General features: G+C 31.3%; 1 protein-coding gene and 1 pseudogene across 3 annotated transcripts; both read left to right on the plus strand.

The window, feature by feature from the left end:
• Window positions 1–5590, plus strand: LOC146940961 (uncharacterized; annotated as a pseudogene).
• Window positions 5591–10055: 4465 nt separating this feature from the next.
• On the plus strand, window positions 10056–14611 carry LOC146940962 (Regulator of chromosome condensation (RCC1) family protein). 3 transcript variants are annotated; one of them, XM_085754747.1, is made up of 7 exons: window positions 10056–10281; window positions 11116–11155; window positions 11286–11565; window positions 11889–12238; window positions 12321–12722; window positions 13313–13697; window positions 14059–14611. In XM_085754747.1, the coding sequence occupies exons 3-7, from the start codon at window positions 11338–11340 to the stop codon at window positions 14299–14301; spliced, it is 1608 nt and encodes a 535-aa protein (XP_085610873.1). In that variant the 5' UTR covers window positions 10056–10281; window positions 11116–11155; window positions 11286–11337; the 3' UTR covers window positions 14302–14611. The 3 variants fall into 3 exon arrangements, with proteins under 3 accessions (XP_085610873.1, XP_085610874.1, XP_085610875.1); XM_085754748.1 differs by having other exon boundaries at window positions 11304–11565; XM_085754749.1 differs by having other exon boundaries at window positions 11333–11565.
• The last annotated feature ends 9415 nt before the right edge of the window (window positions 14612–24026 follow it).

Below are 24026 nucleotides of genomic sequence, written 5' to 3' on the forward strand. Positions count from 1 at the left end.
ATGGCAAATGAACATGAAATAACATTTCCAGTTGCAAAATCTGGAATAGGGTTTCTCCAGGAAGTAAAAGCTTTATTTCATGGTAAGAGGAAAGAGTATGATGAGTTTATAAAAGAGATACATGATTTCAAAACATGGATGAATGATCATCCAATTACCAGACTTTCAGTTCAAGAATTTAAACAAAGGATAAATAAGGTACTTCTAGGGCATAATCATTTAATTTTAGGATTCAACACCTACATGAAGCATCATGCAATCAGACTTCCAGTTCCAGTAGATCATGATGATCAACAACGAGGTCATGAGACTGGTGATAGAGGATTGGCAAGTGTACCAATTACTATCGAAGTAGTAAAAATATCGATCCCACGAGGACTGTTTTTAACTTCAATAATTCAATTGCGTTATAAAAATAGGATGTATAAAATTTATTTTGTTTTGCCACTAGGCAGTAGATTTGGTTTGATTTTAATTAAATCAAGAAACAGAAAATAAAGATTTGTTAAGAAAATATGGAGAGAGATGAGATCAGATCCGTCGAATCCTCTAAGTTCCCCTAATTGGTCTACTGCACCTATTTGTTATGAATCCTCTTCTAATTTACGATGATTAACAAAATAGCCCTAATCAATCCCTTGAGTTAGGACCCTCTTCTTAAACTACAGCCCCTAATTCCTTAGGTGGTCTAATAATTCTTGAAGGTTTTACCGAACGTTAACCTATTATCACTAACAAACGATTATCTATTCCTAGACTAACCCTGTTTATTAGAACAATTCAATTAGGTCTAAGTTGAAAGCCATGGTCAGTGGTCATTCATTCTCACAAAATCAAGTTATATGTGATCAAGATATAAAAAGCATTAAGAACAATTGAATTGAATAAACTAGAATTGAATTCATAAACGAAATAGAGTTTCACAACAACATGTGTCAATTAGGGTTACAAAGATTCATCTCGGATCTAATCTCTAAGAGATTTAGCTACTCATAATCGAGTTTACAAATAGCATAATCAATGAAATAATTAAAACATACATGAATTGGTAAAAGGTTGAAGAAATCGCCCTTCTAGCCGTCTCTGATGTCTCAAAATCGCACTTTGCTCTCCAAAATCGTAACCCTTGTTCTTCAGATTGAGTGCAGTATTTATAGAAGTCATGGGCCTGACCCGTCAAAATAGCGCCGCGCGCCTATATATTGGCGTGCCGCGATTTCATTAAAACAGGGAAGATGAATTTTTGCTTCCAAAATCGCAGCACGGCTTGAAATTGGCGTGGAGCGATTTGCTTCAAACAGACTTCAATATTTCAGCTTTTTGCACTCCAGAACAGTATAAATTGCATGAGAACTCTATCAAAATGTCACAATAAGTCTTAAAAATTACGTAATGACAGCATGTCATCAACTGGTTAGTAGTTTTTTTTTTTTATTATTATATACATTCATGAATTGATACAAATATTTGATGTAACAAATTGATGGTTGCTATTTAACTAAGAGCATCTCCAATGGGGGGTCCTTACTTAACAAGGACCACTCCCCGTTAAGGACCCTCCATTGGAGGAAGAAAAATTGAGTCCCCGTTAAGGAACGGGCAACTATATAAGGACCCTCTCTCTCCTGGGTAACTAACGGGTCCCACGTTTAAAAAAGTAATAAAATGTGTACTACTTGGTCCCACTTGCATAAAGAAGTAATAAAATATGTACTACTTGGTCCCACTTGCATAAAGAAGTAATAAAATGTGTACTACTTGGTCCTACTTGTAAAAATGAGTAATAGATAAATTATTTTTGTTTAATATGTAAAAATAGTGGGACATATTTAAGTACTTTTCATTGGAGTCCTTATTAGTGTATTGCCATTGGAGTCATTGAGTCCTTAATAGGTACTTTTATTAAAAAATTATAAATAAGTGATGTGTCACGTGGGGTCCATTTAAGAAGTCCTTGTTAGGGAACTACTATTGTGGATGTTCTAAGGAATCCTTCCCTGTTATACATGTTACAAAAAACAAAATCATTAAAGGAATTCAGTTAGATTCATAAAAGTTTAACATTTCCCAACATTTAAGGTGATGTACTTGAGTTAGGGTTGATGTCTATCCTAAACCCTTGCCATCATCTGACCTATGTTGGTGTTAACTGTCTAGCCACCCTAGGATTCATACAAATTATTATTTTGTCATGAATAGGTAAACTATATTTACCTCTGCAACAAAGTTTTTTTTTTTTTATTGTAATTGTTGTCTGAGAAGTGCATTGTTAACATGATGATGAAAAAGAACACGGGGATGAAAAACATATTTCTACAGGGGAAATCACATAGAAATGTTTTTTTTCCTCATTACATGGCCTTTTTTTTATGGGCTTTGCTATATGTTACGAATTGGATATGTGCAAGAATTGCAAGAATATACACATATGGAAGAATCTTAAGCAAATAGCCTGTGATAAACTAGGTATTTGGCGGAATACATGGGGTAGTGGGATTTAAATCAATGGGTGGGATTTATTCTTGTGTTTCTTGGTTGCAAATTAGCATTTTCCATTTTTAGGGTCATGCTAACCAGTGCCCTAAGGGCATTAGTTAAAGAATCCACTAATAGAAATTTTGTCTTGAAATATAAACTTTTACTTTTGTCTTGGTAATAACCACACCACTTTTTGATGCAAACTTATTAATTTTACACCTTAACCATTGCCTCAAGGACACTCATTAACATTCTCCTTTTTAATAAGCAAAATTTTATTGAATAGGGAGTATAGGAGATATATTTTGATTGACCTTGAAACCTGTCAGCAGGCCTATTTCTTTAGCTTTGTTAACCAATCCTTCTAGTCCCTCCATCACTAGTAAAAACGAAAATGGAGCAAGGGGATCTGCTTGTTGAAGTCCTTTTTGTCTGGCTGCCATTAACTAGTACAGTCCCTGAGCTTCCAAAAATTCAAAACTTCATCCAACTTATCCATCTCGAATTGAGATTCATTCTTCCCATCAATTCCAAGAACTTCGATCTAACAGAATCATATGCTCACTCAAATCCACTGGCCTATTTTTATGTTTCTTTTATTCCTTTTACTTTTTGTTTAGGAGTAGGGGTCAATAAAATGCAATGTCTATTAATAAATTAAGCTTTCGGTTAGGAAATTGCTGTGATTTTGAGGTGGGAGGGGCTTGGTTCTGGCTGTGATAGAGCATGAAGTTTTTGGTTCGTTTTTTCAATATGGTTTAATGTTTGGTTACGAGTTGCATGGTGTAATAGAGATTATTTGTGGCTCTTTTTTTTAGGTTTTGACAGGCACAAACTTGTTTTACTTAGTTTGGCTTAGCTTTTTGGTCTACTTATATTGTTTGCAAATGCTATAAAGTGGTATGATCACAAAATGGGAAAGTAAACTACTCACATAAAAAAATATTTTAAATTCATTTTTGCATAATTATTTTAAAAAAAATTAAGTTTTGGTGTAATAATTTGTATATATGTTATTACTAATTTATTTAATTCAATATAAACATTAATAATTCCTTTAATCTTTCATCATCTTGATCAATTGTGTTCATCATTTTGATCACTTTGTACTAAACCCTGACCTTTTTTTTTTTTACCGTAAATAAGATAAGAATGAAAGAGAAGGATTGAGTTGGAGTGGAAAATGAGGGAGAGCTTCAAATTTTGCCGATAAAATTGAAATTCGAGGAATGAGAATGTGAAAGGGGCTTGATTGTTTAGGGTGAAAGTGTTGTTTATGGTTTGCTGCTCGAACAATGAGGTAAGGAAAACATGATTTTGGGTAAACATGTTTTAGGAAGGAAGGGAATTTTTGATTTTTCTCGGTAAATTTGAGGTATATTGATAATTTGGTGAATTTGATTTTTAATTTGAAAATGATTTTGATTTGTTTGAGTTTATTGGTTTTAATTAAAGTCATTTTAAAGTATTAGATATAATTTTTTGAAGAAATTTTTTGGGTTTATAAATGAAGATGGTGAAGAACACAATTGATGAGGATGATGAAAATAAATTATTTTTTAGTTTTAAATGTTTCTTATTAAATTAAACAAACTGTTAATGACATTTATAAAAATTTGTCCACCTTCACATCATAAGTGGACAAGGACACATTAGCGAAATTGACTTTAAAATAGGGTAGGGGACCAAAACTCATGAGTTTAAAATTCAGGGACCAAAATGCTGTCTTTTAAAATAGGGGGAGCAAAACTTCATTTTTCTAAAAATAGGGGGACCAAAAGTGAAATTTAAGCAAAGAACGTAATTTTATTAAATTTATATGTTGGTCTCGATTTTTGTTCGAAAAAATGGAGACATAAGTCTTTCTTTGTCCCTTAATTTTATGCGATATTATGAGACAAAAATAAATAAAAAGAATCATGTTTCAGAAATATAGAGAGAGAAAGAAAACATATGCTTGTAAACCGCCTAACTTTGTCATTTGTTGTGATGTAAAGGGAAAAAAGTGAAGAAGGTTGCACATAATTGTCAACTTCCTTGGGATTTGCTTGATACCATTTCAAGAATGCTAGATTTTGATGACCTCTTTCAATTTGGTATTGTGTGCAAGAATTGGCGGGAATTTCATAAAATTTATTGGAGGAATTTTATGATATCCCAAGAACCGTTACTTGTCTGAAGGTCTTTATATTTTAAGAAATCTTTTTTCTTCATCAGCTTGCATCACCCTAAAGTTTATCAGTCAAAAATGATCAATAACTTCTACCTATTTGCGTATCAAGGATCTTCTAGCGGATATTTTGTCATGACTGGGTTAGATAATTCATTTATACTAATTAATCCATTTACAAGAAGAAATATGGTAATAAAAAATATTAATCCATTTACAAGAAGAAATATGGTAATAAAAAATTTAACCTTTAATGTTGATTTCTCTTGTTTTGCTTGCCGAGTCTTACTTGTTTTTTCTAGAGGCTCAGAGGAATTTGTCTTGGTGGTTTTATGTAGAAAGTCTGATAATTTGCATGTCTACCAATCTCAAAACCTTGGTTGGGTTACTTATTTGACACCACAAAAGATTGTTGACTTTGCTGTTTTGCACAATACCATATATGTTGTCACTGTCAAGGTCAAGATAGGGATACTCAACTTGAACTCTGCAAATATAACAAATTTAGAATTGAAGAGTACTCCTAGTCCGATTTCTACTCCTTACTTACACATAAGGTTGGTTAGTTGTGATGGACATCTCTTGGTGCTTAATATTATGTCCAAGGTAACATTTAAAGTGTACAAGATAGACTTCTCAACCATGGATTATGTAAAGTTGGAAACTTTGGGTGACATTGCATTATTTTATGCTCCAAGAAAAAAGTACTATGCACCGAGAAACCCACGTATGTGGGGTTTTGAAAACAATTCTGTGTATGTCATCGATCTTGCCAATGACAAATACACACTGTATAAAGGGGATGGCAATAAAATGCCAGAATTAGTTCTTCCTTTTGTACTTACTGAACATCCGCCTCTACATTCCGCTTCAGAACAACCTTATTTGGATTGGTGTTTTAGACATATACGATATGAGGTGGATTATTCTCTTGTTGATTAGCATGCTTATTATTCTACACTATGTGTTTGGACCTTATTCCTTGTGTTTTTCCTTTTATTTGAATAAATTGACTAGACTGGATTATATTGTCGTACTTTATTTATTTTTTAAACAAGCCAACATAAAATTATATGCCGCTTTCTACCAAAAAAAAAAAAATTATATGCCGCTTAAAATGTCCTCCCCATCACAAGGGTAGTTAGTATATTTGTGAGAGTAGAATAATCTTGGTTGCCTCATCAAAATTATTTTGATTCTTTGAATCTTGACAATAATCATCTTCCATAAATTCATCTCGCCCTCTTTCCCAAACTTCACTCTTATTGATACATAACTAATTTTATGTGATAAAGGGGAATTTTTTTTTTGTTTGTTGGTGACGAAGGAGGAAGGATAGTGCTCACATACGAAAAGAATACTTAAACTATAAATGTTATAAATTCCATCGAAACCTTTGCTATTAATAAGGGGTTAAATTTTTTTTGAGAAGCCAAAATGGAATTAAATTGAACAAGAGTGATTCATCTCGCACAAGGTGTGCAAAAGAGAACCACCCAAAAGGAATACAATGTTAAATGTCTGTTGCCTTATAGCACAACAAAAAACACAAAAAGAGAACTAATTCCCAACACCCATACATACTAAAGGGTGCCGCCACCAGTCAATGTAACTGAAAGCAGAAGTGAGAAACTTAGCCTTTAACCAAGAATAAGACATAAATTTGACTATGTCTAATAAAAGAACTACATCTTGTATTTCTTACACCAAATCCTAACCATTAAATGTAATCAATCAAATGCTTTAGAATTCTCCATATGACAAACATACTAAGAATTTAGTAGAGTAACACGTGAGTATTTTTTTCCTTTCCCTTTTAACCTTTCTCATCTTTTACAGGGATGAAACAAATCCCTAAATGAAAATATCTAACTAATGTAAATTATCAACCTCATCTAATTCAATTTAATTAACCAAAATATAAGCAAAAATAGAGATAGTTTTGTCAAAATAACTAAATTATAGCTAACTTCCTATTTTTATTTCAAAAAATTTTATTCTCTCTCGTGTTCTCTTTTTTTTTTCTCTAACTTCATTTTGACTCTTTTTTTCATTTATTTTTCACAGGCTTTTACTCTATTTTCTTTTACTCTTAAATGAAAATACCTAACTAATGTTTATCACTTATGCATAAAAAAAAATTACAACATCATACATATTATAATTATAATTTATTATAAAAATCACATACTCCCTCTGGTCACATTTATAAGCAAAAAACAACTTTTTAGGTACATTGAATAACTAATGTATCTAACATATAAATGTGACCGGATACATTAATTATTCAATGAACCTAAAAATGTGTTTTTTGCTTATAAACATGACCGGAGGGAGTATGAGTTAAAAAATATCAATGTTTGTAACTGATAATTATAATTTATTATAAAATCATACACATGATAGATGTTTTTTTTTTAGAAAGCAGGGTAAATGTTTGTTATAGATCAATAAATTAAATTCATTATTTTTTTATCTTCTAAATAAAATTGAGAATAATTATAGTAATTCATTCTAAAAGCACAACACATGATATCTTTTATAAGAATGTTTATTGATTAAAAATGTACATTTTTTACATTTATATCTTAATAATATATTTTTCAGGGGATCTTAATAATATTTAATGGCCAGTTTTTATAACTATATTTTATATTTTCTATTTTAATACAATATCGACCTAACTATAAAACAAATATCAGCAGACCCATCTTAAACTAAAATCAGCTGTAACCAAAAAAAAAAAAACTAAAATCAGCAGATCGGTACAATTTTTTTTATTATGGTGAATAATTTTTTTTGGTGAGATGGATTTAAACTCATCAAAATCAAGACAAACCTCAATACTCAAAGAGTGCTTATTGAGGTTGTTAGTTGTTACATATCGCCACTAAAGAGATCTTCATATTAGCGAAAGTTGAATTTGCAACCTTACATATGAGTCAACTCTTTATTGATTGAGCCAACTTTCATTAACTCAGACATGCACACACTTTCTATGTCCTTTAATACAAACTTCTATTGTTTTTTTTCACACTTATTAAGAAAAGTTGATGGTGTAGTTTTTTTTTTTTTTGAGCAAAGTTGATGGTGTAGTTAACATGTCTTTATGTATGAATGTAATTACCTTTAGTATATAAGTAAAGTAAATTTTTTCTTTTCATATTTCAAAGCATTTAGTGATATTAGATTTTTTTGATAAATTGATATTAATTAGTTGTTTGTTAAGAGAAAAAAGAGCATTTAGTTTTTTTGACAAAAAATTGATATTAATTAATTGTTTGTTAAGAAAAAAAATCAATAAATTTAGTCAAAAAGAAAAAAACCAATAAATGTATTCAATAATTTTTTTTTTGGTTACAAAGTTAAAGGAAAGAAAAAGAAACAAAAACAGAAAAGAGAAAAGCCTAAGCTCTAGGGAAATAAGTTCCCATTGCGTCGGTCCTGATCAAGGGCAGGAGGTCACTTGGGGGAGTAACATGAGTGACAAATTCTTCATTAGAGGTGGCTCCAAGCTTAGCCAAGAAATCTGCACATTGATTCCCTTCTCTGAGACACTGATGAATGGATAAGTTTCTGGTGTGAAGCATGTCTTTAATGTCTTGAACTAAAACATCGTATGCATGATAAGTGAGAGCATGCTCAGAGAGGAGCTTGATGGAGAGCATAGAGTCAGAATAACACACCATTTCCTCAATGTCTGTTTCGGCTGCTAGCAACAGACCTCGATGAATTGCAGTCATCTCCGCCATCAAGATGTCTGTCGTTGTTGAAAGAAAGCCAGAGAAACCTGAGATATAGAAACCGACAGAATTCCGAATAATACCACCATAACCAGCTCGAGTTGGCGATCCCAAACAGCTGCCATCCACATTGAGTGCAACGCAATTGAAATTATTGTTGTTCCAACGAACCATACGGTCAAGATGAAGGACAGGCGTGGTATGGAAAGTTGCCTTGATTAAATCAACCGTGTTTTGAATTTGAAGGTTGATCCGAGTGAGGGACCAAGTTTCATGACTCAAACACATTTGATTACGGTGTCTCCACGTCCCCCAGAGACCGGCAAGAAAGGTGTGTATTCAATAATTTGAAAGTGAAGTTATATTTAAAGATAATTTTTTAATCAAATAAATGCTTATATATAGGGACAACACAAAAGGAGTAGGTACTAATGCATGGATGTTTTGTTTTAGTTTTTTTAGAGAAAAATTAGCCGGCCTTAACTATAAATTGATCTGCTAGTTATTATTATTTTAACAATATCTCCTATAATATTTGTAGGAAAAGCAGAAATATTTTGGTTTAATTAATAATAAAATGATATAATGACGTGTAGATAAAATTTACACGTGTCTATGAGCATGCTTACACATATATAATTAGCATAATTCCTTATTTATTAATTTTATTACGTCTGCAACAACTTAACCTAATTTTTTTCCCGCTCATTTGCTTTATTAGGTTTGCAATTATTTAACCTAACAAATTACATCTACAAAATGCATTGCACACCAATTTCATTCCTATCCGCTTGCCTTTTTTTTTGAAGAAAATATTTTCTACCATAGCAATGATCACGTATGATCTTTCTATTTTATACTTTTTTTTTTGTCAAGAATTGTACACTTTTTTTTTTGGATTTTTTTTTATTTCATGCCTTTTTTTTGACATCCTTATTTATTAATTTTGTTACGTCTGCAGCAACTTAACCTAATTTTTTCCCGCCCATCTGCTTTATTAGGTTTGCAATTATTTAACCTAACAAATTCCATCTAAAAAATGCATTGCACACCAATTTCATTCATATCCGCTAGCCTATTTTTTTTTGAACAAAATATTTTCTACCATATCAACGATCACGTATGATCCTTCTATTTTATACTTTTTTTTGGTCAAGAATTTTACACTTTTTTTTGGATTTTTTTTTTAATTTCATGCTTTTTTTTCACATTCTTATTTTGTTACGTCAGCAGCAACTTAACCTATTTTGTTACGTCGAGAAAACTCGTGCGACGCACGGGTCAAAAGTCTAGTTTTCTCTAAAAAGAAATAGTTAGTCTTTCAAAACCACAACAACTTAGCAATAATTGCTCTTGTGCAACAATTTGACCTCCTTCTTCTTCTTCTTCTTATCATACACGACACAGTTTACTAGTTTGATCAATAAGTTATTCACTTTTTTTTTTGTAATTTTTTATTTTTATGTAGAAGAGCATATATATATAAATAAATATTTGTGGTGCAAAGTACAAACTAGTAAACTGTCAAAAGTAGATAAATTTCAACTTTGTTGGCAAAGTGACACATCATCATCACCATCAACTCATAAATATAAAAAATGGAAAATAAAATGGAAAGCAAAGAAGAGAAAGAGGATAAAAGCTAAAATTATTCATTATATCTCATTCATTCACTCTCAAAAAATTAAAAAATAAAAACTAAAAAACTCATTTTTCTCTCCTTCTATCTCTCAACCTCCTCCTCCTAATCATCATCTTCAAAACACACACTCCAACGTTAATCCATCAAAAACCCATTTCAATCTTTGTTTCATTCATCCACAAAAACATCATCAGATTCTCTTCAACCGATGCAAACACCGTTTCAGAATTCATTCATGTTTGTTTTATGTAATCATCGTTTCCATGCTTTTCTATAATCCGATCTGTCACGATCGTAATGCCACTCATCGGAAACATGTTCTTCACATGATTGTGTTCTGTTTCCCCTGAATTCTCTGTTTTTTTTTTTTGACCTTTATTGTTTCTGGTTGCGTATTCAGCAAGTGTTCTTGTTGAATTGAATTACCTTAATAATTCTCTGATCTAAAAAAGTCACACAAAAAAATAAATAAAAATTAATTTTTTTCAATCCCCTGTTTTTGGGTGTTCAACCATTAAAATGGAGGATGAATTTTCTGGTTTGATTTATGATTTTTACTGTGATGATCTTACTTTGATGAATAACGATGACTTCACGTGATTAAAGTTTTTAACTTTGATCACAAATAATTGAAAAATTCCTTTCTTTTTTTGGAATATCCAACACGTTAGAAGAATGAAATACTATACTTCTCCTCAAAGTTTTCATCTTTTGACTCATCTTCAAATACCCTTTACTTTTTTCCTTTTTTTCATGCTTTTTATTCATCTGGGTCATCACCTAATATCTAATCATAGTTTTTCGAAACGATCGGTGATTATTTTCTAATTTGGCTCAGGTTTTTGTTTTTTGTTTTTTAATTTTGTATTTGGAAAGTGATTTTATTTTAGGATGTTCATGATTTGGTGGGTCTAAAACCTAAATGCATGCCTTTTTGTGCTTGTAGTTCATGATTAATGATGTTATGATCAACCTAGAAATTTGATCATAAAATTGAGTTTTTTCTTTTTTTTTTTCCTTTTGAGTAACTTTGTGTCACATAATGAGTTTATGTTAAATGTTAAGTATGTTTCTCTTTGTAGGTTTGAGACCTGAGATTTGCTAGTGAATTATATTTTTGAGGTACACATTTTTTGCAAGTTAGTAAAATACTAATATGTAAAATTTCACATTCTACAATTAGAGAAACATAGAAATCAATCAATTAATTAAATGTAGTAATAATAAATTTGCACATATTTTGGTAACTTAGATATTTTCTTCTGCAAAGTTTGAGGGCACTGCTTAGAGTTTTTGCAGTGCCCATGGATGCCACAACCAGCGGAACCCCAACTATCCAATACCATAACATCACTGACCAGACAATTACAGCCATTGTTGTTGCCACACCACTTCCAACATTTCAACGGCAACAACGCCAATGCTTAGGAAACTCTACTCCGGGAGAGTTTCCTTTGTCTGCTAGTCCCTCTATTGTCCTCCATGTCCTTACATCATGTAATTTGGATCCTCAAGACCTCGCTAAACTAGAGGCAAGTTCTATCTATGCTTATATGTATTTCATCTATCAAGTTGATGTTCTTGAATTGAATGCTATCTTTAAGATGGAAGGGCATACACTGTCAGCGTAAAACTGATTTACATTGATATCCAATGAGAACATTTTATTTTGGCACTTCATATCATTAATTTTAAGATTCAATTACAAGAGTGTTCTGACAAATCAGAACAGTGGATTCCCATTGGATGCATGTGTAAATTTGGTTTACATTGTCACTGCATCCCCTTTAGACTCTTACCAATTTACTAATGCAAATAATGCTGCTGGCTTTGTTTTGTTATGTGTCTGTTGCAGGCCACATGCTCCTTCTTCAGGCAGCCAGCAAACTTTGCTCCGGACTTTGCGCTGTCGTTATCCGAGCTTGCTGCATTTGACATGTGCATGAAGAGAGCCATCTTTAAGCCAATGACAACAGAAGAAAGGCAAGATTTGAAGCAAAGGTGTGGAGGTTCTTGGAAGTTGGTTCTGAGGTATTTGTTGGCTGGAGAAGCATGTTGTAGGAGGGAGAAATCACAGGCAATCGCAGGTCCTGGTCACAGCATTGCTGTGACATCTAAAGGGGATGTTTATTCATTTGGATCTAACAGTTCAGGACAACTCGGTCAAGACACCACCGAAGAAGAATGGCGACCAAAGCCAATAAGGTTGTATCATGTAAACTTAAGTTTAAGTGGAAAGTGATCTTGTAGTTGATTTAAAAGTTAATGGAAGTTCGTTATGTTTCAGAACTTTGCAAGGCATTCGAATTATACAAGCTGCTGCTGGTGCTGGGAGGACAATGTTGATCACTGATTCTGGACAGGTCTATGCATTTGGGAAAGATTCTTTTGGGGAAGCTGAATATGGAGGTCAAGGATCTAAAACTGTCACAGCTCCACGGGTGGTGGAGTCTTTGAAAAACATATTTGTTGTCCAAGCTGCAATTGGTAACTTTTTCACAGCTGTATTGTCAAGAGAGGGAAGGGTTTATACATTTTCTTGGGGTAGTGATGGCAAACTTGGCCATCACACGGATTCAAATGATATGGAACCTCATCCTTTATTAGGAGCTTTAGAAGACATACCAGTGGTGCAAATTGCTGCCGGATATTGCTACCTTCTTTGCCTGGCTTGTCAACCAAGTGGAATGTAAGCTCCAATCACATATCGTAATTTATTTCTTACATGTATTTACAGTACAGGTCTATATATCATTGTTAAGAGTCTCACATTTAATTAGATAAGGTCTGAAATTGTGATTTTAAATGATGAGTAGTTCTCACCTTACAAGCTGATTTTTGTATGGTTGAGTTAGGCCTAATTCAAAATTGTAAGAATCCTCAAGCTTAAGATTCATGAAGGGGTCAAACATTGTTGATTCTTAAGTTACTACTCCCTCTGTTCCTTTTTAATTGTCACATTTTGACTTTTTACACAAACCAAGACAACAAATACTTTTACTACTTTTGATACAACAATTTATCTTTTTCCTATAATAACCTTAATTATTTAATACTTCATTTCATACATTTCTCTCTCTGCAATAAATATATAGGGGTAATATAGGTAAAGTCACATTTAATGATACTTTGAACTTTGAAAACGACAGTTAATTAGAAACAAAAAATTTATGCAAAAGTGACAATTATAAAGGAACGGAGGGAGTAGTTTATACATGTAACTTCATTCTTTGTTGTATTTGAGTGTTTCGTATGTCATGCTTCCTTGACAACTTGCAGGTCAGTATACTCAGTTGGATGTGGCTTGGGTGGCAAGTTAGGACACGGAACAAGAACTGATGAGAAGTTCCCTCGTTTAATCGAACAGTTCCGGACGCTAAACCTTCAACCCATGGTTATTTCAGCAGGTGCTTGGCACGCCGCTGTGGTAGGACAGGATGGCCGTGTTTGCACATGGGGATGGGGCCGATACGGTTGTTTGGGACATGGGAATGAAGAATGTGAAGCAGCACCTAAGGTAGTAGATGCATTGACCAATGTCAAAGCTGTTCATGTTGCAACAGGAGATTACACAACCTTCGTGGTTGCTGAAGATGGTGATGTTTATTCATTTGGTTGTGGAGAATCTGCTAGTCTCGGACATAATGCAGTAATTGATGCAGAGGTCAGCTTTGTTTATTCATTTATTCCATGACCATGTATGAAGGCCACATCATGCATTTAACGAATTGTTAATTAATAACCAACAATCTAAATAATGGATGAAGATTTAGACAGAAATGTAGCACCAACGCATCAAATTGAAAGCATGATTACTGTTTGATACTTCTGACAAACAGTGGTACAAGTGGATACATTCAATAGCTTATATTTTATCGGTGTCTACGTGTTAGTGTCATGTCTGGTCTATGTGTCTGTTAGTGCTTAATTCAGTTATAAGCTAATAATTTAAATAATTACAATTCAAATATTTGTTAGGCATATTGATAATGGTGATATTTTTGTTGTTAATGTTATGATTACAGGGCAACAGACATGCAAATGTGCTAAATCCAGAGCTTGTGACATCACTGAAACAGATCAATGAAAGGGTGGTACAGATTAGTCTAACCAATTCCATATACTGGAATGCTCATACCTTTGCTCTCACTGAATCAGGGAAGCTTTATGCATTTGGGGCTGGAGACAAAGGACAGCTAGGAATTGAACTTGTTGCCAACCAGACCGAAAGGGTAAATCCGGAACGGGTTGACATTGATCTTGGTTAACTGTTTGTGCTAATCACCTATTCTTTAAACGGTTTTTATCGTCTAATTTATGATCATCATCATGCATAGCATTTAGTGTTTAAATTTCCTTGTCTATTTTGTAAATATAATCAAAAGAATGCATCAGTATCATGAAGGTCCAAGGTAGGTAGAACAGCTAACAAGGGCCTCAGCTACTGTCTTTATGGTCTTTCATATCAGTCTTAGGCTTCAACTGTTTGTTGATAGTTTATTTATACATTGTTGAAGGTTCATTTGTTTAAAGTTTAACTCTCCTTAATTTGTTTTCATGGCATCATTTGGTCTAAAATTGTTTTGTCAAATTTATCATTCATAATTTGTTTACTATTTGTTTACCTCAAAGCATGTGGCGTTACTTTTTCCTATCCATATTTTTTTTATATCAAATTTAACAAATGATATGTCATTTATATATGTCTTATTAGTTTATTTTGAAATTAACAAAATTTTTTAATCACAAAGATGCCGAAACCCAAAACAAGAAAGAACTACAAAGCAACCAAGTGGGGGAAGCTTTCACTCATATAAATGGAAATTGTTTTGAACTTTAATCAACAAACATATACATGTCATTATTGTTTTGATATTTATTTTATTTTGTTGCAAAGATATGATATAAGTATTTATCTTTTTGTAAAAAATTCTGAAATTCAAATAAAATACCAATGTATATTTGATTTAACGGACTAAAGTTTTATTCTTGGTTAGGAGTTATGTTCATACTTACAGCTCCACAATGCCTAGAATGGGATGAGCTCTAATTGAGTGAACTTGTAGGAAACTAAAAAAAATAAAATTAATGAACACAAAAGATTAGAATATTGCCTATTGGTGGTGGATCAAGTAGTAGGGGTAATCTATAACAATACATAAAGGGGATTCACTATTTTGAGTTGGACTTTTTCTTTTATTTTTTACCCTTCATTTAAACTATTTAAATAATTAGTTAAAAAATTACGTAAATTTCATTAAAATTGGAATAGTCCGCAACAAAAGATGGAACAATCAACAACAATATGAACAATATTAGACACTATAAAATTATCTTGACATGATGTAATACATATCGTTATTTTGGTGGAACACTTTTTCTTCCTTTTTTTTTTTGGGTCAAGTTTTTCTTCCTATTTATTTAGAGATTTACTTTTCCCACCTATGTCTTTCCTAGCGCGTCCTATTTTTTTCCATTTTTACCTCTGGTTCGGATTTCGTTTTCCGGAATCGATTGTTAGAAATTTGCAGATGTATCCGGATTTTAAAATCCGGAATTGTTTTCTTCCAGAACTTTTACAATTTCAAGCTTTAAAATTCGTAAAATAAAATGAAAATAAAGTAAAAAAACATAAATAAAAAGACACAAACATAAAAACAACTCATTTTATTAATATATGAACAATACATTACAATAATTTTCAAACTTTTTAAGCTTATTACATAAGATCCTAAATCTATTTCTAATCTCGTAAGAGCCTAACCACTGCTATGTGATAGGATATAGCAGTAGTTTCCCTATTGGAGGGCAATTGGAGGAGGAGGGAAGAGGAGGGCGGGAAGAAGAAACCGATGCCCCTTAGGGAGGTAGGGGGTTCTCAAACTTACGCCCAGACAGGCCAAGCTAAGAACCACACTGACCCACATGACCCCCAGATGAACCGCGCTTCTTTGCAGCGCGGTTCCATCCTCATTGACCGTTCATACAAACCCTGGAAGTTTTCAACGAGACCCTTATCTATGAAAGACCAACGATGGAAAACCATGGTTGTAGAAGGAAGAAGAGGAGGAGAGGGTGGGAGAGGATGGTGTGAGAAATGGTGGGGTTTGGAAGGCTATTTATAGGGAGGGGGTCAAAAACGGTTGGGAGGTCATAAATGTAGTCAAAAAACGTGGTAAAACACGTTTTTTGACTTGACCACCGACAAAAACATGTGGTGCAGACCACCGGCCATGACACTGATGCAGTCCGGAAAATACAATCCGGAATGCACCTTTGGTTTCTGGAATATATTTTCCAGATTAATACGATAATGGTGAACGAGGAAAAAATTGGCACTTCTTGTAGGGTTAAAGAAGTTCCAGATTGTATAATCCGGAAAGCTTCAGCATTGGATTCTTTTGAAAGAAAGTCATTAATGTAGGTTTGGACGGTTACAATCACTAACACGTTTTTATTGACTGTATTAATGACCTAGGACTTGTTTTAGGCTATAAATAGGCTTCCATCTTCAACAAATACCTTCATTCTTCACTTTACCTCTTTTCTTCCATTTTCTTCAAATGTTTTTAGTTTTTTAGGGGTGTCGGTGGTGTCATGGTCATTGTTGACCGTTCATATGAACCCTGCAATTGCCTTGCAGCGTGTGTGGGGTTCATATAACGGTCAACAGAGACCCTTGACATCAAAGAAAGACACAAAAAAGAACATAACAGTATGGTCCGGAGTTCGTTTTCTGGAAATCTCTAACAATCTGGTCCGGATTATATAATCCAGACCAGGGGCATTTTTTGAAAATTTCGCAGGGCGCGCAAGAAGGCAGCAGGGTGGGAAAAGTAAATCTCTTTTATTTATTATTCATTTGATTATTTTTTAGGCTATTTTTTAGCCTTATATCGTTCATTGTTAATAAAAGTTAAAAGACCGTCACTGTAGTGTCCATTTTTACTCTCGTAGTAGTAATAAATAGGTGTAAAAGGTGAAAAAGGATTTCTTTTGTTTATCAAGGAAAATCTCGTATGGTATATCACAAAACATTATGACATTGTTTGATCTATCTATCTATCTTACTTTTTAAGGCTTAAATATGCACATGGTCCCTACAAATATCAAGTATTTTGGTTATAGATTCGATAAAAAAATTGTTTTAGTCCTTGCAAATATCTATTTTATTTTTTTTGCTTTTGGTCCTTGTTGTTTTGGTTTAGTCCTTGCGAAATTGATTTATATTGGATTTGGTCCTTGTAATATGTAGGATATTCGATTTTAGTCGTTCAAAATAAGGACTAAAATGAATATTATAGAGACTATTTTCAATATGAATAGATTTTATTGGGACTTAAATAAAATATTATATATTTGTAAGGACTAAAACTAAAAAATAATTACTGGAACTAAAATCAAAAAGCGTGATATTTGCAATATGGGAAGTGCTATATAGCACGAGATCTAAACCACACGAGATTCGACAACATGCGTATTAAAGGGATGGCAAAAAAAGCGGAAGATATACTAAGTAAAAAATAAAAGGAAATGTTGATGGGGTGATCTAATGGCTTCAAATAGTCGTGTGTGTCGTGCTTGAGATATATATATATATATATATATATATATATATATATATATATATATATATATATATAGAGAGAGAGAGAGAGAGAGAGAGAAGCATATAATGGGGCTATTTACAATATCTAGGTATTTTGATGTTTAAATCATACAATGTAATTAAGATAAGTATGTTAGAACCATATAGATTCAAAGAACAATATTTTTGGATTAGGTTTTGATGATAACAAGACTATGAATGAACAGATAATTTGTCTACTAACTGTGTCTATGAGCATGCATATTAGTACAAGAAAGAATAAAGAATGATGTCAAGCCTCTGATCTTAATGTAACAGTTGAAAGTCCAAATAAAAAAGACATGCAACTATCTTTGAGGAAATGACAAGTGGTCATCAAGTACAAGACAAGTTGATCAAGTTCATAGCAATTAAGAATATCTTTTGATCAACAAATTGTTAACAAAACACATAATTTGTGCCAAGCAGTCAAAGTCAACATCTGAACATGATGATCATCTGCACGTTCAGCTGCATTTACGCCTAGTACATTATATGACCAAAAATCTTATGAGTCATTGATACATTTAAATTGGGTTCAATACATATCAAGATCTTCAAGTACAAATAAGCAATTCTCACAAACTCTTCAAATCATAGAATTCACTTCAAGAAAAAAGAGATATAACAAATACAATATAAATGTCAATTATTCAAATGCAATATGATTATATTATATCTATTAAAAATACTTCATCCGTGAATGTCAATTATACAACAAATTCATATTGATTAATTAACGACATGAAATTGAAGGTTGAAATGAATGTTAAAATTAGAAATATTTTATCAATATGCTATATCATGTCACTAAATGATGTACTCCAATTCACTCAAACAACATAACTTACTTCTTACAACAATTTTTTTGATAAATACAAAATATTTTCTTAAAATAGATGAATTAATATACTTATTTGCGCTATCGTTTGAACTACTAAAGAATGTATAACTTAACATAAAAATGGTAAAATTTTAATACATGGTCATGGTTACTTTAATTATTAAATTATTTTGTTTAAAAGAAGGAATAATAAAAGAATAATGAAATTTGATGGTTATATGGTGATCCAATATTATTCTCATGGATATTGTTGTACCATACATTTTAACTCTAACGTCTCTACTTTAATATTATCATCTGATTGAGCTTCACAACTTAACCTTATCTCTTTCTACAAATACTCATCTCATATTTACCATTTGTTTATTAGTTTTATCTACATTAACTCTTAATATATGATAAATGTTAATTTTTTATTGTCCTTCCCTTTTTCTTTCTCTCACATTTCATTTCATTTATGATTGCACTAATAAATTAATTAACGCAACTTATTTAATGAAACACAATTGAACAACAACGTTAAAAACAACAACACTAAAAAAAACTTCTTCTCTCTTATATTAGTTTAGTACTCAATTGACAATGTAGTTTTTAATATGGAATATTAAATGTATTAATATTGTCGGTAAAACCTCTCTTATTAAAAAATATTTTTTGACATTCAACCAATTGTTATTTGCTTAATTACAAAAATACATGATGATTTTACTGAGACAAAACTTTATCAGTGGTGAAACAAAGATAAAATCATGGGTGACATTTACAATGCACAAGACACAAATTTGTGTATACAAATTACAATATTAATGACAGCTGTCGGTTCTTGACCTGCTGTTTATAAAAAATCATAAACCTGTAACATATTTTATTGGCAAATAACAGATGTCTTTTATGCTAACTCACCTCCCATGTGTTGATGAAAGAGAAATACACCCCCGGCTTTCTTCCTTGAACAAAAATTTCGATTGTAAATTTGGAAAACAACATCCCAACCTCAAACTAATGAACTATTATGCTCACACCCACATAAAATATTACTTCATTGTTTGACTAATTTTTTAAAAAAGAATCTGGAAAACAACAATGAAGTAATTTGAGGTTAATATAATATGAAAAGGCACTGTTATTTTTGTTGAGAGAGAGTTTAACATCACTGTCGTTTTACAGTACAAATACAATCTGGAAAGATTTTGGACTAATCTGATAAATTTTGAATCAGGACACATTATGGAACATTAATTCACGATTCTGGAAAATTTAATTGCAAATTTGGTGGTGATTTGTTTGTTTCTTCATTGTTGAAAAAAACGTGTCCCAACCATCAGGAAGTTTTACCCCATACCCCTACAATTATACCTTCACCCTTACATTTTGCATGTATTGTCAATTTTACCCTCGTATATATACCAAAACCATTCCATTTTGTCACTTTTCTTTAAAGTTTTCCGAGTGAAAGAGAGATTAAGATTACGGATACAAAGTATTTTGCAGAAAACATAATTCTGAGAAAGGGTGAGTTGAAGTAGAGGAAGGGGAAGATGAAAAGGATGTGGTTATGGATGATGGTGGAGACACATGATGTTGAGAAATGTTGATTTGGAGTTTCTTTTTACTGAATTAGGTTTTTTAGTTTTTGAGTAACGTTTTAATTGATTTTATTGATTGAATTTTGTATTATTTGAAAGCAAACAAAAGCATAAACATAAATTAAAATCTCAATTCTCAAATCAGTTATTCGATACCAGCCCTGGGAGATAGCTTTTATGGGTTAGAAGAAAATCAAGGTAACATTTCTTTACGGACCCAAAAAAAATTCAAGCAAACCCATAAACTTTCACCCATTTTTTTAACAAACAAATATCACAATCCAAACTTTTGATTGTGTTCCAATCGCTAAGCATTGATAGATCCATCATGTGAAGAACACACAAATTCATCAAACTCATTTCATATCGGAAAAGTAGTGTGGGGGTGAACAATAATATGGAAATGTTGAGAGTGAAAGGGATAAAATTGGTATTTTTAATATTTTGTAAGGGTGAAAGTAAATGTGTAGGGTACATGGTAAATTTTTCCCAACCATCAATGTACTAAAGCCCAAAACATATAAGAAAGTAATAAAATAATATTTTGGTGGGTCAGATTTTTTTAATCTTTATCAACCAATAAGTTATTGGTAGGTTGCCAATTATGAATCCTAGCCTTTTTTAATATTATATCAATGGCTATTATTGTTTTACAAAGGTTTTTGCTTCTTGTGCACAAATTTGTGCTTTGTGTATTGTAAACCCCACCAAAATCATGGAATGTGTAAAATTTTCAGGATAATAAAAAAAAGGAAGTAAGAAATAGAGGTATGATCCTAGCCTGAGATAATCGTTATTTCAAGAAATTAAATAGCCCAACAAATGACAAGAGACAAATTCTGGTTGAGGGAAAATTGTGGCATGAAGAAAGTAAAAAATTTATTATTGACGTATCTTTTATATTGATGTTTATAACAATGATAGGAAACAAAGAAATATTTGATATGAGGATGTTAAGAAGTTTAAGTTGTTATCTCCTTTGTTGGTGTTAGGAAATTTTAACGAAATTTTAAAACTCGGACAAAGAAAAAAAAATCAATCTATGACTATATATATGTGATAAAGACTTCAGGACATAGATGATTAACATGAATTTACTACATTCTTTTGTTGAATACATCCTTCACTTGATATTTTGGAAACTTGGTAAGTTGGTTAGATAGAGTGTTTGTACAGACGAGAAAAAAAGTTATAGGTGCGTAAATATTTAAGGAAATTGAGACATTATATCATAGAACGAAATTTTATTTTTTAGAAAATATTAAGATTGGAAATCAAAGACATGGATAAAGAAATTGTTGATGATAATGTTACCGAGATAGAGGATAATCTATAAGTATTGATATACAAAAAAAGAAATGGGATAAGAAGTGTAAAGAAGATAAAGAAAGAAAGTTAGATATGTAATCGTTAAACATTAAACAACTTGTAATGGTTTGGATAATTATGGATGTAATAATTGAATCAAAAATGCACATACATCATATAAATATTTAAACACTATCGAGACTCTAATTTTGAAACAAGTAGAGATGATACTACATGAAATTGATAAATTTGAAATATACCACAAGGATAGCGACATGACAAACGATGAAATTATTCAAATACAGATAAAACAATAAAGTAATTGACAAGTAGAATATAAGTCATTGACATATCTAAGAAAAATAAAAATCTTGTACGTGCAATTTTTTATATTTACGGGTTAGTATTAAAAGACTAAATACTCATTAGACTATGAGTTAAAAAAATATACAAATAGAATATGAGTATATCATATCTATTAAAAATATTTTAAATATAAAACTCAATTATAGAACAAATTTAGATTGATTAATTAACAATATTAAATTAAAGGTTGAAATGAAGGTTACAAAATTAAAAATATTATATCAATATCATAAACTTTGTCACTGAATATTTACCCAAACAATATAACTTAATGCTTTCTAAAAAATCAACTCATGATCTTTGGATTGGATCATAGTTTTTGACCAGCCTTTACTTAAAAAGTATTATGCATCTTACTCTAATTTGATGAGATTTTTTATCAAAGGAATGGTTATGAATTAAAAGTTCACTTCAGTTGCAACAATGACAAATGTACAAATTAAGGGTTTAGCTCAGTTGTGAGATACTCAAAATCGGGGGAACCCACTAACCTGATATATTCCTCGTATACTGACAGTATGATGAACACAAACTTGTTCTTAATGTTATATTATTTTGATATTAATCTCCATTTCTTTGAAGTTTGTATATGTTTTTGCACAGACTTTATTGAAATATGTTAACTAAGTTCTTACACTTGGAAGTGCTGAAATTGCCATATGTTATAAGAAATTTGGATTTGGATTAAAAAAAAATTACTTAAAAAAAATTTAATGTAAAATATATCATATTCATTACTTGAAATGGATCAATGAATTGATTTGTTTATGCTATTGTTTGAACTACAAATCAATATATAATTTAACACAAAAATGGTAAAACTAATAGTCAATAGTTGCACGATTATTCATTGTTTCGCCGACGATTCTTGTTGTAACATACATTTTAATCTAATTAAACTTTACTATTATGATTTGATTGAGCTTCTCGTATATTTCTACCAATATTCACTTCCAAATTATCATTTTTTTCATTAATTATAATTATCTTAACTCCCAATATACGACAAATGTAAACTTTTCATTCTTCGTCACTTTTTCTTTCTCTCACATTTTATTTCGTCTATGATTGAATTAATATATTATTTAACTCAATTTATTTATTATAAATAAAAAGATGCAAAAGAACAATAACATTAAAATAAATCATTATCTCTTATCTCAGTTAGTGCTTGGTTGACAATGTAATTTTTAATATGAAATATTAGAGGTATTAATAATTTCAACAAAACCTCTCTTATTAAAGAGCGTTTACTTGACACTCAACCAATCGTCGTTTACTTAATTGAAATAAAACATGATAATTTAATCGAGTCAAAACTTTACCAATTGTCAAATAAAGATAAAATAATGTAATGTATAGAGTTTCCAATGACAATAAAAATATTTAAAGAAAAGAAATAAATGAATAATGATAAAGGTATAATCCCAACATGGGATAGCCGTTATATCAAGAACGAAAATGCTAAATCCAGCAAAACAAACTCTCACGACAACATCACGATAGGTTGAAGTAAGTATAATGGACCTTTTGTTTTTTACTTCCACTACCCATGTTTTCCACTCAATATCAAATCTAAAAGTCACAATTCATTCGTGACGGGTTCGTGAGAATAGTTGTCGCTATAAATATCATCTCTCTTTCAAGAATTGAATAATACAACAGATGGAACTAGGTTTAGGAAAAAACGTGGCTTAAAGAATGTAAACAATATATTATTGATGTGTCTTTTATATTAAATTATGCAACAAATTATAGCAAACAAAAAACGATTTTACGTGAAGATGTTGAAAAGCATAAGTCGTAAATCTCACATTCTTTGATGGTGTTTGGTGATTTTAATGAAATTTTAAAACTCATACAAACAAATAATCAATATATTACTACAAATGGGATGAAAAACATCAAAACTCATCAAACTAATTATATAGACCATTTTTATATGTTAGATAGAAAAAACATTTCAAGGATGGGAGTATTAGAGACATATCTCTTTGATCATTACCCTATATTAATTGGGTGTGATTCAAAAAATTGAGACCTTAAGAAGGATGATAGTTTTTCGAACTTTGATTTTAAAATATGCATGATAGATAAAGATCGCAAATACTTGAAGGAAAAGTTAGAGATGTATAAAAATTTAAAGAAGTTGATATTGTATATCAGTAAATGGAATCCATATTTTTAGCAAATATAGGAAAACATCTAAGTAAGTTGAGATAGACAACAAAAAATATAGATAAAAAAATTGTTGAATAAAAT

The sequence above is a fragment of the Medicago sativa genome, chromosome 3 (assembly GCF_051527215.1).
Source record: "Medicago sativa cultivar Bolivia chromosome 3, Bolivia_mono, whole genome shotgun sequence".
NCBI lineage: Eukaryota > Viridiplantae > Streptophyta > Magnoliopsida > Fabales > Fabaceae > Medicago > Medicago sativa.

Bases quoted from the DNA above. Each gene is read 5' to 3' on its own strand.
- LOC146940962 (XM_085754747.1), top strand. From the start codon at position 11,338: ATGGATGCCACAACCAGCGGAACCCCAACTATCCAATACCATAACATC. The intron at 12,723-13,312 runs GTAAGCTCCAAT...GACAACTTGCAG, and splicing joins GCTTGTCAACCAAGTGGAAT to GTCAGTATACTCAGTTGGAT. The intron at 13,698-14,058 runs GTCAGCTTTGTT...TTATGATTACAG, and splicing joins ATGCAGTAATTGATGCAGAG to GGCAACAGACATGCAAATGT.